At 54.1% G+C, this 18909-nt stretch overlaps 1 protein-coding gene across 1 annotated transcript in view; it reads right to left on the bottom strand.

The window, feature by feature from the left end:
• Positions 1 to 18909, bottom strand: part of GRK5 (G protein-coupled receptor kinase 5) — a 214377-nt gene that overhangs the window by 21988 nt on the left and 173480 nt on the right. Inside the window, exons 5-6 of the mRNA XM_046654156.1 lie at positions 4423 to 4523; positions 2546 to 2638 (exon numbers count right to left, since the gene is read on the bottom strand). Coding sequence (XP_046510112.1) covers positions 2546 to 2638; positions 4423 to 4523 — 194 coding nt within the window. The remainder of the gene's footprint in view (positions 1 to 2545; positions 2639 to 4422; positions 4524 to 18909) is intronic.

The raw sequence follows: 18909 nt of genomic DNA, 5'->3' as shown, positions 1-18909 counted from the left end.
CTTTAATATTTCAACAGTACAGCATGAACAGGCCATGATCTTGTTAGCAAAAAAAAAAAAAAAAAAAAGAGAGATGGGGAAGGAGGTTGTGCTGTCAGTCATTTGCGCACGTCTAGGCCACAGTCCTGCCCCACCGGCTTCAACAACTTCATGGCCTCAAAAAGGCATCTCTTCTTTACAGTTGCACATGGATTTAAAAGTCCATTTCTTCATTTCATGTATTTGGTACAGACAAGTAAAATGAAAGCCAGCGGCCACAGCTAAAGGGTTCTATTGGAACAGGAGTGCCAGGTGGACTAAGGGTGAAAGACTTGAGGGAGGGGCCTGGGGTTCAGGCTGCAGCCTTGCCAGGTCCTTGCTGTGTGATCCAGGGCCAACCTATCAACCTCTCTGAGCCTTGCATCTTCAGTAAAATGGAGATACTGAAAAGGTATTTGCATCCAAAGACTCTTTGTAAGCTTCTGTGTGAGAGTCGGGTGTCGTTATTAGAACTCTAGGAATAAAGGACACAGGAGTCTTTATGGTGACACTCCCCAACACTCAAAGCACCTTGCACAGGGACTAATGGAATCCTCATGCCAGCCTCGGGAAGTGAGACTATTACAGTCCCTACTCTGCGGATGACATGCTCAGGCTTCGAGAGGAGAAGCGAGTTGCCCAAGGTCACGGAGGGTAAGTGGTGGGGCTGGAAATGGAGTCCAGGCAGTCTGAGGCAGAGCACACGTTCTACGTCCTGACCCCACAGTGCCACCCAAGGGAGGTAGGCACAGACTGGGGCCACATGTTACACAGCCCAGAGCCCCAGGACGGGGGGTGAGTCCCGATGAAGACATCCCCACCAGACTGTCCTGGGATCATCAGAACCAGGATCGACCCTTGACCCGGGTCAGCTGCTCCTCCCAGGATCCCACGTATGAGGACGAGGACCACGATGATGCTGGTGATCGCGCCGACAACCACAGCACCTCCATTCGGCAGCGGACTTCCTGGGGCCGAACAGCTGAGCTTTGTTGAGCACCGGCCTTGTCTAGGCATGTGCCATGCTTATCTCTTCTCATCCTCACCCCAAGCCCACAAAGGAGGCACTATTATTATCCCCATTTCACAGATGAGGAAACTGAGGCATGGAGAGCTGAGCAGCCCTTCCCCAGGCCCCCCTGGAGAAGGCAGGGCTGGCACTCAGACCAGGCTGAGGCGCCAGGACCCTCAGCAGGACGTTCAGGCTGAGCCATAGCTGCGTGTGCGAGGTGGCCGGTGGCAGTCAGTGCTCCAATAGAGAATGCCGTCCACTGCTGTCGTCCCGGCCAGTGAGGGTGGGAGAAGTGTCCCCCCATTGGCTGCAGAGCAGGGTTTTCCTCTGGGCTCCCCAAAGTGGGCAGGGAAGGGCCATGAATGGGGCTTTTAGGGGGTCCCTGTTCTGCAGCTTCAAAGCGTCGGCAGGGGACTCGGCCAGCGAAGGTGTGGATATCCATGCAGGAGCAGGATGGCCCCTTGCTGTCCCACCACAGGTGCCCAGATGGCCGTGGGTGCCAGGCCTCAGGGGCACAGGGCAGCTCAGGCTCTGGAAGGGGACGCTCCCATCTCGTCTGCCAGCTTAGCCCAGCAGGGACCTAACACAGGCGTCGCTCTGTCCTGCAAATCCTGCAATGGTGTGGCAGGCAGAGCATCGCTCTGGGGGTCCCGGGCCAGGGTCCCCCCTCAGCTACACTACTAGCTTGCTGGGGGACGAGGCAAGCCACATCCCCTCTGTGGCTCTCCTGCCTCATCAGTCACGTGGAGGCCACATTGGCCTGGCTGTCACCACCGTGCGTGTGAGAGCACTTTGCAGCGAATAAGGCAGCAAACAGAACGTGAAAAGACACTCAGTCTCACCCATTAGTGGAGATGAAAGATAAACAAGATGGAAATCCCATTGCCCATGTGCCAGACAGGAAAACACAAGAACGGTGTTGAAGAAGCTGATAGGAAGTGGGCAGTGGGGCGCTGGAAGGACTGGAGTGAGGGCAGCTGTTGGGGAGGGCAATTTGGCAGCCCCTCACAGCTTTAAAACAGGGCTCTTTGACTCCAAAATTCTTCTAGTAAGAATTTCTACGGATGTTACTTGCAAAAGTACATAAAGATATATGTACATAGCTATTCATTACTTAGGAAAGGATGCACACAACATTGAGAGCAACCTCCATGCCCATCAATAGGGGATTGGCTTAAATAAGGCAGGTACAATGCATTCCAGCTCTCTATTTGTTGGCAGAGGAAGAATTCCCGGACAGTGAACCAAAAAAGCAGGAACAAGATGTTGTGCGTATGTGTACATGAGTGGGTGCCTGTGTGTGCGTACACTTTAATAAGCAGACAGCATTTCTAGAAGAATACAAAAGAACTTAATTAACAGGAGGAGGATGGTTAATTTTATTTGAACCTTGGGCCCATGGAGGTAACTGATTTTTATATGACTTCTCAGGTGAAAAACCTGTACACCCCCCGCCCCCCGACATACACACATTGGCACACACTCATGCATGGGGTGTGCCAAAGGAGCGCTCACCGTTCCAACCACTTCCACTGGAGAAAGCGATCAAAATACATGCTGTCCAGGTACTCGTGGAAAGGCTCTCCCCTCAGATAGTCGTGGACGGACCTGGCTCAGAGGGAACAAACAGAGGACCATTTTATCATCTCCATCTCGAAGCAGATGGGCAGAGCCATATCCAGCAGAGTCACACCCGACCTCATTCATTTCCTGACTTTGGAAACGCAAACACACGGGGCAGATGCGGCCCGAGGGGCCAGAGGCCCGTCATTCTGCAAAGGTTGGTGGAGATGGACTGCCTGATCCCGCCAGTCAATATTTATCGAGCACCAGCCATGGTGTTGCTCTGGGCTCTGGGGTACAGCAGGGAGCATCCAGTTGGCATTGTGATGGGGTCACAAACCACAAACATTAAATAAATGACCCCAGGGACCTGTTTCATGAATTAGAGTCAAGTGAGGTCCCTGGGGGGTCAGACAGATCTCTCTGAAGAAGGGACATGAGCTGCGATGAGAACAGTCAGACTTAACCACATGCAGGGGAGGGGCTGGGACTCGGAGGCGGTGGGTGGTGGGGAGCAGAGCGGGGAGGAGACTCCTGAGGGTCCAGGCTCTGGACTTGGTCTGGAACCAGCGAAGTGCCTGGGAGATTTTCGTCCCTGCAGCAGAATTTACTGGTCACTTGCTGTGGTCCCCCTGGAGGGTTCAGCACCTGGCTGCAGGCAGGGCAGGCTTCTTCCCTTTGAAAAGTGGCACTGCTGAGCAATCCGGCCCAGGCCCTTGGGACCCAGGAGAGGGAGCGGACATGCAGAGTAGGGGCATGTTGGAGGCTGTGTCCTGCCAAACTTGGAAACAGGGGTTGGCGTGGGAGGCCGTGATGGGCACTCCTGGAGGGTCAGGGTGACAGTTCAGGGACCTCGCCCACTGTCATATCTGACCCTCGACCAGCTCCAAGAGGACAGCAACCAGGTTTGTTTCTGCTCACAGTGGCCTCTTCTTGGCCCCTAACACAGAGCTGAGCCCCAAGCTGGCTCTCTGTTCTTATCATCATGCTCCCAGTGCCTAGGGGCGCTGGCTGTCTTGTCTTCCCTGCCTGGCAGTAAGCTCCATTAAAGGTGGCACTGGGTTCTTGTTCACCATGGTATCCTCCCAATACCTAGCATAGTGCCAAGCATACAGCAGGCACCCAATTAATGTCTGTGGTGCAAAAGCCGAACAAGGGCACACAAAGAGCTCCTAGACTCATCCAGTTGTGTGGGGTGATCTGGCTCTGGACGGCTCTTGGCGTGCATGTATGTTTGTGTGTGTGCGTGTGTCAGCTCATGGGGAGTGGTATGTGTGTAGGCACACAGACATGTGTGTGTTTCGCTTTCATAGCACATGTGTGTGCAGGACAGGTAGGGGCTTAATTGATGCACGGCTGGCACCACACCCACCAACTTGTCTCACATTCCATTAGGGTCCCTGTGCAGGCTGCAGACAGGTGACCAGCTGAGGCTGAGAAGGCAGCCCGCAGCCCCTCTCCTGCAGCAGCAGCGCCACCCGCTCTGGTTGGTGGCAGTGGTGGGAACTGGGGGGCCTGGGAAGAAGTTCCAAACCACCCAGAGCGGGTCACATTTTTGCACATTCCTCTGTCTCAACAGCCTGCAGAGCCACTTGCTTTCAACACTCTTGGAAGCAGATGTTTTCTTTGGACTTGGCAGCCTGGTATCTGTTCCCCTTCATAAGAAGTATACAAACGGCTGGGTGGCTTGGCTGGGGCTCTGGGCCACTGAAGACCTGCCCCCGGTACCCAGCGTTCCAGGTGGAGGCTAGCGGCAGCCCCTCCAGGTGGCCGAGGGGCCTGATGCCCAGCCGGGAAGGGAGGGAGCCCAGGCGGGTGGGAGCACTTACTGCGCACAAGCAGAAAAGAGTTCTTTGCAGGGCCTCTGAAGGAGCTTCTCCTCTGCCTGGGAGACCAGGTCCTGGCTGACTTGCGCAATGAAAACTGAGGACTGGAGGGAGCGAGAGAAGAGGAGGCGTCAGTGAGGGGGAGGGCAGGGTGGCCAGGGCTGCCCACAAGCGTGGGGCACACAGCCGCCCTGCCCCAGCACACGGTGGGCAGCCGTCTCCCCCTCCCGCCCACTCCTGGGTCTGGTGGCGCCGGCAGGTGGCTGGGCTGGAAGGGGGTGAACAAGCCCGGACTGAGGGTCAGATTTCTGGCTCTGCCACTTTCAGTCTGTGTGACCTCGGGAAGGTCACATGACTCCTCTGAGCCTCACTGCCCTCATCCGCAGAACATTGATAATGGGTACAGCTTCAGCGTGGACAGACCCAAGTTCAAACCCCAGATCTGCTGCTTGTAGCTGGAGAACTTTGGTCTTGACTGCTCAGCCTCAGTCATCAGGAAGATGATCAGGAATAATAGTTTCTCCAGGAATCAAAGACAGCTCCAGGCCAGGCCTTTGGCCCAGTAGTAGAAAGAGTGCAATCAACGTGACCACTGTCATTTTGTTCTCCGTCTAGGTTAAGCTGCCTGGCCTAAATATTTCAAGTTCGAAAGGACAGTTCTGAGAGTTTCCATGTCCTACCCAGGAGCAGCAGCCACCTCTGGGAAGGTGCTGGGACAGCCAGAAGGCAGCCCGCCCACGCCCACATCCCTTCCTCCCGCCACACACCCTCCGCCAGCTGTTCGCTAACCAGCTGGGCCACGAGGTGGGTTTTTAATAAATCACAGGGATAATTCAGAAAATTGCTGGAAGTGGGTTCAGAAAGACAGGGTGTAAACACATCTTTTTTCCCAAAACACTAAAATCTGAAAGGCTTGCTTTCTCTTCCCAGTTATTGAAATGCGACCCTTTGGGGACCAGCCTGGTGGCACAGCGGTCAAGTGTGCACGTTCCACTTCTCGGTAGCCTGGGGTTCATCGGTTCGGATCCCGGGTGCAGACATGGCACCACTTGGCACGCCATGCTGTGGTAGGCATCCCATATATAAAGCAGAGGAAGATGGGCACAGATGTTAGCTCAGGGCCAGCCTTCCTCAGCAAAAAGAGGAGGACTGGCAGCAGTTAGCTCAGGGCTAATCTTCCTCAAAAGAAAGAAAGAAAGAAAGAAAGAAATGCAACCCTGGGGCTGGTTACTCTGCTAAGCCCATTGGGTGGTGTCTGGGGGGCTGATCCCGGGGGTGGAGGGAAGCCTGCAGCGGCAGCCTGGCACAGCCCTGGAGAAGGAAATCAGCGGCTCATTTTCTATTCCCCATGGTTCAGAATGCCCACATTCCTTCCTTCCTCCCTTCTTTCTTTCTCTCCCAGGCCCTGCCCTCTCTGCAGGCCTTCCCCTGCCCACGGGGCGCCTCCCTCCCCAGCAAGGCCTGAGAGGCACCCAGCCCCTGGGTCGGGGAGGCCTCCGGTGTGGGGGAGCTGCTGTCATGGTAAATGCTGCAAGCCAGTTACACAGAATAGCAGGCTTGTTTGCTGTCACCAATTCTGGGCAGTGGTGGCTCCCCCCAGCTTCTGCCCTTCTCTGCTCTCCTCACACTAAAAATCTGCTGAATGAGACTGCAGAAGGGCAACCCCCAGAGGACTGGCTTCTGGGGCAACTGCTGCTCCTTTTGCAGAAAAGATGCTCACATGGCAGAAGGAGCCCCAAGCTCTGGTCTGACTCAGCCCTTGGCCATTTTGTGCCTCCATCTCCTCCTCTGTAACAGGAAGGAGATGCTCCAGAGACGCCCTACGGGTCCTTTGAGATTTGGGAATTGATAATTGTAGGATTTTTGCTTCTAAGACTTGGGGAACTTTCTCGGGAATTCTGGCAGCTGAGTCTCTTGGGGATGAATAACTGCAGGCTACTTCAGAGCAATCAAATACTAGAACAAACCCCAAGGCCATGGGCAAACTTGCCTCAGAAGGAGAGCTGATACAACCTTGGTTTGCAGGATCCAGTGCCCGGCTCAGAACTGGTGCCCGCGGTAATATTTGTTACTGAGCAAGACGGCACAATGTGTTGTGCCAGGAAATGCCCTTGAACCTGAGGTGGGTCAGCAAAGACGAGAGATGTTGAGTGGGTGGGCCATGGGAGAAACAGAACCATTTCCTGGACCTCAGGAGAGGCAGACGAGTTGCACACCTGCATGCACTCAGATGTACCACCACTTTGTCATCAGACTTCACCCAGGGAGGGCGCCCTTGCCCACAGTAGGCCCAGCCCAGTGTGGGGCACATGGGGGCAGGGTGGGGGGCTGTTAAAAGGTGAAGTCAGTGTGGTCCTCGACCTCAAAGCACTTTTTCTCCAGTAAGACCTAAGTGAAATAAAGTAACATCCTAACAGAAGAGTTCTTTTGCCTCTCTTGGCTATCTGTGGCGGTGTATAAAATGAACTGGTTGGAACTCAACGGCTCTCAAACTCTTTCAGTAGCAAACTTCTTTTCTCCTCTTCCAAATGAAATTTATTGGTAGACCCAATATTTAAAACCAATAGAAATAATATAATGGGTAGCAATGGTTTTACCAATATTGCAGTCCACTCTGCTCAGGCTCTGAATGAAATACCTTCCATGCATTATTTCATTTAATCTTCATTAAGGCTCCGTGAGGCAGATACTATTATGATGCTCACTTCGCAGATGAGGAAACTGAGGTTCAGAAAGGTTAAGTCAATTGCCCAAGGTCACCCAGCCAGTAAGTGACAGAGGGGATTTGAACCCAGGTTGGGTGGGTCTAGAGCGAATCTGGTTGGAGGTGGTGGGGCGTCTGGGCCACCTGTGCTTCCCTCACCCACACCATCTCCTAGGAGGCCCCTGAGGTGTGAGCTTAGCCCTGGGGCTGACCAGGGCACTGTGAGGCCCTCCAGCAGCAGAAGCAGGCAGAACTTACATGGAAGATGACGCAGCTCAGGGCAATGAGCCGCTGGGTTCGGAGAAGGGGGAGATCATTGCGGGGTAGGGTCATCTGGGAAAGGTTTCACAGAGGATGAGGTCAGAGGCAAAGCAGCATTTGGCCTCAGACCTCCCCCTCCTCACGGGCCCTCCCACCTGCACAGAGGACAGCCAACTGGGCTCCCTTCTCAGCCACTCGGCTTCCTCCTAAGCAGATGGGAGGGGCTGTCCAGGATCTAGGAGGGACCCAGCTGTGCGCATGAAGTCACACCACTCTCCTTCTTTGGGGTTGGCTGGCAGGAGGGCTCTGGGGATGCTGCCCACAGTCCAAGCCCTGACGGGAGTTAATGAGCGGGTAATAATGCGTTTGGTTTAACGACCACAGGTTTAAACTCAGCCTTTGGCTCAACATGAAGAGATTAAGCGATTCCAACCAAAACCCCTTTCAAGTGACTCCAGGGAGTGACACCTTTGCCAATAAAAAGGCAATAAGAAGCTGTTGGCCAGCTTAAGTTGGGAACGGAAACCCAAACCTGCCAGGAGGGTGAGACCAGCACCTACTCAAAGGGGCATTTCAGCGGACGTTTGTTATTTGCATCAATGGAAGCAGAGGGTGTCGCTCTTGCCCCTCCATGCAGGGGAGCTCGTTTCAAAGGGAGACCCAGTGCAAGGTTCTCCGAAGCCTGCATGCAAGGTCTGCCACATCACATAAGAAAAAGGATGCTCAGAGGGCTGTGGAGCCCCAGCAACCACAGCCCCCTGCAATCTAGCCCCTGCGACTTGAGCCAGGACAATCCTATGCCATTTCAGATCTCTTTCCAGGAAGTGAACCCCTTGTGGTCCCAGGGGGCCTGTGAGGTGGGCTGGGGAAGGGAGGCCAGGCGGGCTCTGGACAGGATTGCCATTCTCACTGCACTGAGGACTCAGGTGTGCCAGGAGGGCTAGGGTTGGGCACACTGTGGCTCTCTCTAGCAGGGACTGTCCCTCTGGGATGAAGCTTAGGGTCAGGGTGGGGAGGAAGGATGGATACCATCCTCCTCCCTGTTAAAGATGTTCCTCTAATTTCTAACCAAACCAAAGGCCCCAAGGCCCTTAGAGATTTGCAGAGCTGAAAGCAACCGGGAGAAGGCGTCTTGGTGGAGGTCTCTGGTAAAACTCCCCCTGGGGCCTAGGCCCCCTCAGGCCAGCGGTACTTTGAAGTGACACTTTATTTCTTTGGTCACTCAATAGTCTCCAGATGGCAGGCCTTGACTTTAACAAGTACCAGTGTGAATTTAGGTACCAAGTTTCCTTTCAAACGTGTGGAATTAGCTCTTGGTGGCATGGCTTCCGGGGCCTGGAGGAAGGACTGGACACAGGGTTTCTCTGCCGGAGGCTCCGCCGCGAGTGCTTGGCCTCCTGACGGTCTTGGGAAGCTGAAGCTAACCAGCTGGCTAACCTCATTGTGCCCAGTCTGCCCAGCCCTGCCAGAAGGACAGTCAGGATGACCCCCAGCTTTCCTTAAGGAGAGCTCCATAGCCAACACCTGGGACAGTGTAAGATAGTAAAACATGCCTCGGGGACATGGCTACATCTGCCCGGGACCACTGACCAGAGAGCTCTCCCCCTGTGGCCTGACGAGAAAGGACTTGGCTTCCTTGAGGAACTGTGGGCTGCAGGGCCACCTGTCCTACCCCTGAAGTCACACTTGGAGCAAAAGAATCTGCACCTGGCTTCTCTCTGCGGCTCAGGCTTCTCCTCATTTCTTCCACCCTGAGGCTGGAGGGTGGGACAGCGGTGGCATTAAAGCTTGGCTGTGCTTTCTCTACTCTCTGTAAGTCTGTACCTCCGGATAAGAGCCTCCTTCCCCCGGAGGGGAAAGAGCCTGCTCCACTGGCCCGTGTGGAATGAGAAGCTGACCTTGAGTCCATCTCCTACACCAGAGGAACTAGGGGCCGCGCTCGGACGGGGCCAGGCTGCCAGCAGTTCCAGTGGTAGGACAGACGCAGCATGTGCCTGGTGGGCTGTAGTCCCTCCTGGGAATCTCTCAGAGCGCTCGCTCCTTCTTACCTCCTTCCCGCTATGGCCCAGACTCCCTCTCTGCTGTTCCTGATACTTACGCCACAGGTTCTGGGGATCCAGGGAGCTCCTGCGCTCTGTGTTAACCAGAATGCACCTTGTAGGGCAACAAGAGATGGAGGCTGCAGAGGTGTTTTCCTGGGCACCACAGTGCACTGAGCAGAGCCCTTCAGGCCACTGTGAACAGGAGCAGGCAGCCCCTGGAAATGGATGAGCGGTCCAGTGGGCTTTGCATCTTCACTCCTCTCCAAGCCCCTCTCCTTCCTTTGGTCCCCAACCTCCTGTTAAGTTCTCAGAGCCCTCATGCAGCCTCCACTGCCTGTGACCCTAAACTTCGACACGTGGCCTAAGCCAGACCTCTCTCATCCTCCGCTCCATCAAAACCTCCGCCATATTCAGGCACGGTATTGACGACCAGTATATGATTCAATGCACTGGTGGCCGTGGGATTTTAAAGAGGCCTCAGGATTTTAGTTGGGGGGCAGACTGGTTGGATAGAAGAGCTAAGGATTGTCGTGAAGCTGTGTTTGCATAGCGATGGCTTTGGAGCGAGCATGTGCTTGGTTTGGGGTGACCTGCAGGCTAATGGTGATTACCTATGGGAAGGCTGACACCACCCCAGAACCTCCTGGTGCTGCAATTGCTCAAGGCTTCGCCCCTCTCGGGTCATAACTGCAGCTTCACAAGGGCCTTCTGTGCTTAACCCAAGCAGGACAGTCGGGAGCATTTCAGACACTGAGGCAGGCTGGGGAGGGAGGGATGGTGGTGGGGAAGACACGGGCCTGGCCTGGGTAGGAAGCCACCCCAGGGGAGCTTTACTCAGTCCTCAGTCCAGGAAGCATGTGCTGATCACCCACCACACCCAAGGTTCTGCCTCCCTCGGATGTTCCAACGCCCACCCTCAGTGGCTATGCAGCAAGAGGGACTGAAGCCCCAGGGCAGGCTGACCGCCCAACCCCAGCTCTGCCGAGGCCAGCCCAGCAGTCATCCACAAGGTGGCGCTATTGAACCCCCAGGCCCCTGTGCTTCCTGGCGCAGACACCCCACAGGTAGACCGGCCTCCGTGTCCTCCAAGAGTAGGGAGGCCAGATGGCACACCTGAAATAATTACCAAGTGATTCATCTCAGACCTGAGGAGTGTGGCCTTTGCAATAGCAGTTGAGAGAAAAAATTCGAGATCAGTTTGGGAGGGAGACCTGGAGAGGGAAGACAGCTGGATCTTGAGGGGGAGGCTGGATTTCCAGGTGGAGGGGGACTGCTGGGGACAAGGCCTGGAGGCTGGAGTGAGCAGGGGGCAGTAGCGGGTGCAGCTCAGAGGGGGGAGGACTCATCTAGAGAATGTTAATAAGCCGGAACAGCTGACGGGGTGTGCTGCTATCTCTTGGGGGCTGGTTCTCTCCCCGGGCAGCCACTGATTGCTGAATCAGCCCCAGGGGTGGCATTCCAAGTGCAGCTGCCATCGGCTGCACCTGCTCTCCCTGGGCACTGCTGTCTCCCTCTGCACCGCGATGACTGGCAGGAGGAAGGCACACCATTTCCTGCATCAGTGAGAATCTCCACGTGTCTGAGGACCTTGTTTCCAAAGATTCTCCCGACTTCAAGGCCTCCTGTTTCAGGATGTCAGAGTGGAAATGGAAACAGCCCCTGGAGGCGTGTAGGGATGGAGCATGACTGAAGGGCCGTGAAAGGTTCTTCAGAACCACCCCCCACACCTCCTCAGTAGTCATCAATAATCCTGAAGTGAGCGCCCCTGGTGCCACCCTCAGGGCCTTCTGGAAACACATGCCCTATACTTGTTCAGAGATCCAGGACCCGAGATGGAGCAGAGATCACAGAAGGCTTAACTGATTCAACCACTCATGGCAGAGATGGGGAAACTGAGAGAAGGGACCCCTCCAACATCACACTGCTGGCCCATGGTAGAGCAGGGATCGATATCTGGAGCGGCTTCATGGCGGGCCTCAGAGTTGGGGAGTGGATCTGAGCTGCACAGACTCTAAATCAGGGGTTCTGAGCCGGCTCTGGGGGAAGGATAGAGCTCTGGTCTCACTGGCCCCACTCAAAACCAACTAGTCCCCATTTCACAGACGGCAGCATGCGCGCACAGCAATCTTAGCCCTGGTATCCCTCCCACCCACGCCTCCTCTCCATCCCCACCTCACTGCCCTGGTTTCAGGAAGTCTCTTCTCTGGCCTGGAGCACTCAGTAGGCCCCTCACAGGTCTCTGATACCACTTGCTCTGGCATTTGACACAACGGCCCCTAAGGGAGTTTTTCTGCACCACACGGCATCGTTGGTCCCCACTGCCAGAGGACTAAGTCCAACGTCTTCTTAGACCTGGCCCCAATGTCCTCCCCGACCTGCTTCCCCTTCCTGCCCTCTGCTTGCCAGTGCTCTCACCTGACACTCGCTGTTTCCTGGGCAAGCTCTGGCTTTCCAGCCACCACTGGGCTTTTGCTCGTTCCCTTGGAAGGAGCCCTTCCCACTCCATCATGGCACATCCAAATCCCAGCTAGTCTTCAGAACCCGCTTCCAACGCAACCTCATCCAAGATGATTCTCTGAGCAGGCAGGACCTTCCACCCAATCCCACCTCCCAGTGACAATTGTCATCACCATCATCACTGCCACTTCTTAAGCACTTACCATATGCTAAGTCCTGGGAGCTTTACGTGGGGTTATCTTTTTTAATCCTCTCAAGGTAGGTTTTATTATTATTATCTCCATTTTACAGATGCAGAAATAGGCTCAGAGAAGTTAAGTAACTTGCCCAAGGTCACACAGAGCATGGAAGCAAAGACAGGATTCAAACCCAGGCAAGCTGGTCAGAGAGCCTTATGCCCAAGCACCGTCACGTCCTCCAAGGACACCACAGTCCTTCTCGGATAGTGTGAGGAGGATACGACTGTGGCCTTGAAGAGCAAGCCCTCCTTGGATGCCCATGGGGGCTGGATAATGCCGTGCAGTGGGCTCTGCATGTTTTGGCAAATGCTATTTATATTGCACTGTCCTACATACCCCCCGCACATGTGCACACACACACACACAGGCTAATGGCCAACATACGCCTCACTTCAACATATGAAAACATCCCACCAAGGAGCTCCCACTCATTAGCAGCGGTTCCGTCAGTGGACAAAAGTTCAGCCCAGGAGACGGTCCGTTCTATCTCCAGACGCAAGTACTTAGGGCTTAATGATGTGTATATTTTCATACGTGGATAGCTGACATTCCCCATGTAAACTATTTGCAATTTCCCTACATGGACAGACTTGGCTTTCAGGAAAAACTGAGCAGGAGAGAGGCAAGACACTCTGGAAGAAAGGGGTTCAAGGGGGTCCCCTTCCTCCTAAACGAGGGGCTGCCTGGGGGTTTGCCTGCCCTGCACACACCAGGATGGAGGCAACCGTTCTTAGGGGGCTACCCCTATTTCTCCTCCAGGACAGGAACAGGGGAGAGGCACGCCCACAGCCATACCCAAGCCACCCTTCGATCCTTCACGAGGGGATCTGCATCAGCTGCGGGAAGCTCTGTGCACAGAGTGCCAGGGCCAGCCGTGGGTGGGGGCAGCGGAGGCAGTCAGCCTCCAGCAGGAGCCAGGCCTGGAGGCAGTGGTGGGCCCCCAGGAGAGGGGCTGACCTGACAGTCCCTGGCCCCTCGATGTGAGTTTCCCCACAAATGTATACTTCTGTTGCTCCCCAAAGCAATGCCGCAACGTGGGACTGGTTGTTCCAGAGTCCCAGATGTGGAAACTGAGCCTTAGAGAGCTTGAGGGGCGGGAATGTTGTTGTTCCTGTCTCAGCAGAGTGGAGCACCATGCTTGTGAGCAGCGAGTACCCGATCCGAGCTTGGAGACAGAATCCACAACAGTGGAGCTGAGGTTCAAACCCAGGCCTGCCTGGCTCCCAAGCCTATCGTCTCTCCAGTCCACTTTGCTGAAATGCACTGATGATGCTCCTGGCATGGATTAGGCGCTCAATATATTTGCGAAATATGTGTGTGCGCACGTGCACTCCCAGAGCAGGGGACAGGGAGGCTGAGAGCAAGGGAGTCTGCCCAGCAGAAGAGCCTTCATGAGGCCATCTGGTCTCCTCCCTGCCTTCATGACACCTGGACGAGTCAGAGTTCTCCTTTGGGGTTTTCTCATTCCCGCCGGTTGGAGGGTCAGTGCTTGTCTCAGGCAGAAACCGCGGGCTGGAGGCCTGGGGGCGGCCGGCTGGGGGAGGAGCTGGAGCTGCCCTGGGAGAAGGCCTGGAGGGGGCATTCCTCAGCTCAGGTGTCTGGTTTCATTGGATCCTATCCTCCACTCTTCCAATAGATACCCCCTCTGTTTGAGCAGCCGGGAGTTAAGTATCTACCACCTGCCGCCAAGAATCCAGACTAGTCACCATCTGTGAAACCAGAGTCAAGGCCAGATGCTCAGAGGACCCTGCAAATGCTGCCCAAGTCACTGGGGCTTCCTCTGTCCTCGCTTCTCTCCCCACACCCTCCAGTTGGCTGGTTCTGAGTTCCGTGAACTAACTCAGCCCAGCTTGCTCGACTCCAGGGATGGGAACTGGGGGAAGAAAGCAGGATTGGCAGGAGGTGGGCAAATGGGGGCTTGTTCCAACCCCAAATCCTGGCTTGAAATTAAACCTGCTTATACAATCCCAACCAGAAGACAAAGGAGAGAGGTCCCCGAACAGCAGCCTTGGGCAGCATTTCCTTACTCCAAGGTTGATTTACAGCCTGGCTGACAAGAAGAAAAAGCTCCATTTTTCCACCTCTTTAATCAAAACCTTCAGTGCCATGTGGAAAAGCCACTACGGTGTGCCCAGTGTCCGTCTGGAGCAGTTCTTCTCTCCGTTCACAGCCAGGCAGCAGACACAATCCACGGGCCCCAAACAAGAAGAGAACCAAAGGAAAAAGGCAGGGTGTTGTTTCCTTGATCATTGAGGGAAAATAAATGGCCCAACGCCCGTGCGTGAAGTGTCATAGCGCCGTGGCTTCCTCCACTCTGGGCCTGATGTCTCACTCCTGCAGCCGAAACAGCCCCAACTCCTCCTGAGCATGCATGTGGTTAGCCTGGTTGGTGGACGGCGTGGCCTGAGCACCGTGCCAGACACAGCCCCATTGGGCAGACACATGGCTGTTCAGGCAGCAGGTGGCTGGAGGTCCTTGGGGTAAAAGCTGGAAAAATGGTAAGTCCCATTGTGCTTCTTTTAAGTTCTAAGGGGAGGTGATGCTCGCTGCTTCCCATCAGGGTGGGCTCCGTCTCCAGTCAGCGGTGACTCACTCTTAAGCTTCCTCTGCTTAGGATTTGGGGCCCTTTTCTTGCAGTCTTGGGAGCGACAGAACGTTCTAGGTGGGAGAGGAAGCCAGGTTTCAGTGGGGAGACATTTCTACATAAGCACTTCCAATAAATTGAGATCTCCGATGAAAAGGACCTGCACCTCCAAGGCTCCAGTCATTTGTTGTGATTTCTTTTTCCAGTCTCAGGAAATGCTCACTTTTGTACCTTACGTTCTATTCTTTTTCTTAAAGAGGACACTCCTCAAGTTATTTAAGCTTCAGCCTCCACAAAACACTGATCTTCTCTTTTCTCCAACAGACAGCACTCATTTCTCAAAGGGGCCTTCTCCACAGGGACACCCAGGAGTCCTCCTTCTGCCCGACTGCCACCAAGCCTTTAGGCAGATGGAGCCTGATCTGCACCTTTATCTTTCTGTGATGAACAGCCAAGACCCAGACTCCGAGGGGCTCATGGGGCTCTCTGGGGCTTCTCACGGCTGGAGGAGATGAGGAAGCAGTGACACTGTGTTGGGAAACAGCCCAGCGTCGTCTGTAAGGCCCACAATCCCGTTACGACAGACACACGCAACCACACTGCCATCTCCTTAACTCTTTGGGCAGTGATCTCTCACACCAACCTGGGGGTGACCCTGGGGACGGCCGGTTACTCTGCCAGGCCAGGAAGACACTGCAAGGGATGGGAGTTGTCTTTGCAAGCAGAGGAAGAGGTGGGGCTACTGCTGTGTCCAGAAGGAAAGGAAGGAGCCTGCTGCTTCTCCAGCTGGGGTCCCAGCTGATTCAGTCCATCAGCCACACTGGTTCCCTGAGTGTCCATTCTGTGCCCAGGTCATGAGCTCCACCCTAAGGACCTCATAGACCAACTCACTTGGCCAATGGCAGGAGTTCAAGGCTGGTGGGGACTGTGGGCAGCCCAGTGTGTTGCAGCCTTTCAGCCCCCAGGAGGGAGAACTCAGAGAGGTGGCCTCATCAGACACAGGTGGCTACATGACTCAGGTGAGGTTTGACCAAGGCGCACAGGATGAAGGGGGTTTGGCTGGACAATGAGGAAGACTCTTGCTTCCTTCCTTTGACTTCTGGCATTTGCACACTGGGAAGTATTTTGAGAAGATCAGGGCTCTGAAAGAATCAGTGTTTTCCTATGGCAAAATTGACACTTCTGGACAAATTTAAGATGGCAGGATTGCCTTTGAGGACCCTAAACAGACAGCAGGCTTATAGAGCTCACCAACCGTGTGAGGGGCCATGAGGCCAAGAAGCACTCTGAGCAAACCCTGCCTCTTCACGGGGTTCCAGCCCTTTCCAGTGGTGCCCCTGCTGCCCTGGCCACCCTAGGTCACACTGTGTCACGTTCCCTGGGTTAGCAAAGTGAAGAAACACAGCCCTTGAGAAATAGCCACAACTCTTCAAGAAGGGAAAAGCAGATGGGGCTTAAAGGATCTTGACCCATATTTCCGTTGCTGTTCAAGGCTTCGGAGAAATCAGGATGAAGGATTTTTAGGGGTCAGGAAGCGAGAGAGGACATTTTTAAACACTGGCAGAATTTAGCTAGGGGCCCTGAGAGCTGGGCAACTTTAATGAGAAAGAAAGGAAAATACACAAACAACCCTGACCCAGACCTTGACTCTTTACGTCAAAAGCAGAAAAGGATAATTAATGAAACAAAATGTGCCTGGACGGGGCCAGTTGGGCTCTGTCAATTCGATAATCCCTGGTCATGACCTATGGCCCCAAGTGTGTGATGGGAGATGACACTGTTTACACAGGCTGCGAACTGGCTGTTGGAACCCAGAGAAGCAGGATTTTCCTGGCGAGGGGTTTGAATCCAGCCAACTCTGCTCTGGGTCAGCCACGTGCAGGTAATTCTCGCAACGAGCTCTGGTGCGAAGGGGCTGGGGTGCGGAACGCTCACAGTGGGAGTGTTCTTCATTCTTTGCGTGTGAGAGGCAAGGGCACGCCAAGCCAAGTTTCCATCTTCCAGAACACCCTCCCATTCCACTGCTTCCAAATCGGCTGCACTCTAAAATCGTGTTGGAAATATCCTGGCTTTGGAAGATTTTTCTCCAGTGAAGATTTCATTCCACAGGGCTTGGGAGTGCAGGAGGGGCAGAAATCTCCTAAAATCCAGGGAGTTCAGCCAACCCCCCCATGATGTCATTTCTCTGCCCAGGGCCCACGAACGGGGAGGGCCTGTCAGGCCACACGATGGGTTGGCGGAGCACAGGCACCCCAGAGACCAATGTTGCTGCCCACCCGGAGCGGAACTTGGGTAGGGACAGGGTGGGGGTGTCCTCAGGAAGCCTGCACCTTTCTCTGTCTCCAGCCACTCTAAAGACAGGGGTTCTGGACAGGAAATACTATACACACACAGGATCGGGGGTCGGAGGCAGAGCCGGCTCCACCAGCATCAAAGGAACGTGTAATTTTCTGACCTGGAAGGTCATGAAAAAGGAAAAGCGACCCAGATGAGCCTGCTCTGAGGAGCCCCAGCTGGCACATCAGCCTCAAGGATGTCAGGAGGAACCGAAAAGAAATCAGCCTTCGGGCAAAGAGAATTTGTTTTCCAGGAAAGGTTGGGGGAGGAACAGAAGTATGTCTATTTGAAGGACAACTACCCAGTTGTTAAAAACGCTGCACAGGGAGACCGCGACATGAGAACTTGCTAACGACACAGCGCAAAGTGGAAGTAGATGCCTAGGTTCGGGGCCAGTAGCTGGACAGAAGCCAGGAGGGAGCGGCCAGCGAGCAGGTCCTTCAGACGTCAGCCTACCTGCCCTCCCAGACTTGCTCTTTCGTGCAGCCACTGGGAAGCTGATCTGGGGGGATTTTTGTCTTTGGTTAACTTTTGAAAAGACGACACGGTGGAGGAGAAAGATCACAGGCTCTGGAATCAGATAGACTGGGTTCTGTCTCAGCTCCAAGCTTTCTCGGTTGTTCTTTTTCTTTCATTGTGGTAAAATATATGTAACCTAAAAATTGCCATTTAAACCATTTTTAGGTGGACAATTGAGTAGCATTAATTACATCCATAATGTCAAACCATCACCACCATCTTTTTCCAAAATTTTTTCATCACCCCAAACAGAAATTCTGTACCCAGTAACTCCACATTCCCTCCTCCCACAGCCCCAGTAAACTCTAATCTACTTTCTGTCTTGATGGGTTGGCCTATTCTAGATAGTCGATACAAGTGGAATAATCATACGACATGTGGCCTTTTCTGTTTGGCTTCTTTCACTTAGCACAATGTTTTCAAGGTTCATCCATTGCTGTAGCATGTGTGAGAACTCCATGCCTATTTATGGCTATAAATAGCAATATTCCATTGTGTGGATATACCACATTCTGTTTATCCATTCACCTGTGGATGGACACTTGGGTTGTTTCTACTTTTTGGCTATTGTAAATCAAAGTTGGCGTGGACGTTTGCGTCCCAGTGTCTGAGTCCCTGTTTTCAATTCTCCCAGCTTTCACTCTCAGTAGCTAAAGACCCCTGCCCAAAGTAAAAAGGGGACAACTGTGTCTACTACACAGGGCTGCCATGAAGATGGCATGAAATAGAGGTGTAAAGCGTATAGCATACAGTAGGTGCTAAATTAACATTACTTTGCCCACCTCCCCCATTAAAACCCAGCCTTAGTAAAAGAGCGAGAGCGTTAATGACTCAGTGCCACCTCTTCAGGGGCATCTCCACCTAAAGAGCACAGATGCTCAAATGGTGGAACCACAGCCTCAGTGGCCTTCTCTGCTTTGCTCGGACACAACCAACGGCTCAGCATTTAGACGTGTACTGGTCCAAGGAATGAGAGCCTCGGAGGGATGCAGGTCCCGGTGCAGACCAGCCACAGCAGGGACTGGAAAACAAGGTCAGGAAGCACTGCTTTCGGTGCCCTCTCGCCATGCTTCTAGCACAGGGCTATGGAGCCCAGTGAGGAACGTTCCAGTCTCCTCTTCCAAACCATGTGACCCTGGAGGGTCCAGCCCCTCTTTGGGCCTCAGTTCCCTCATCTAGGAAATGAGGAGTTCGGCTTAGCTCGGTGGTTTTAAAACTGGGTTCCATGGAGTCATAAGCGTTCTTCTCGGAGCCAGGGCCTGGGAGGGGGGGTGTCTGTCTCTCAGGCTGCTTAACCACAGCAGATCTTTGCGTCTCTGCATACTGGAAACTGCAGCTAACGCTGTC

Source organism: Equus quagga, chromosome 2 (genome assembly GCF_021613505.1).
Source record: "Equus quagga isolate Etosha38 chromosome 2, UCLA_HA_Equagga_1.0, whole genome shotgun sequence".
Taxonomy (NCBI): Eukaryota; Metazoa; Chordata; class Mammalia; order Perissodactyla; family Equidae; genus Equus; species Equus quagga.
Note: the sequence above shows the minus strand (reverse complement) of the source record. Positions and strands in the feature narration are given on the sequence as shown.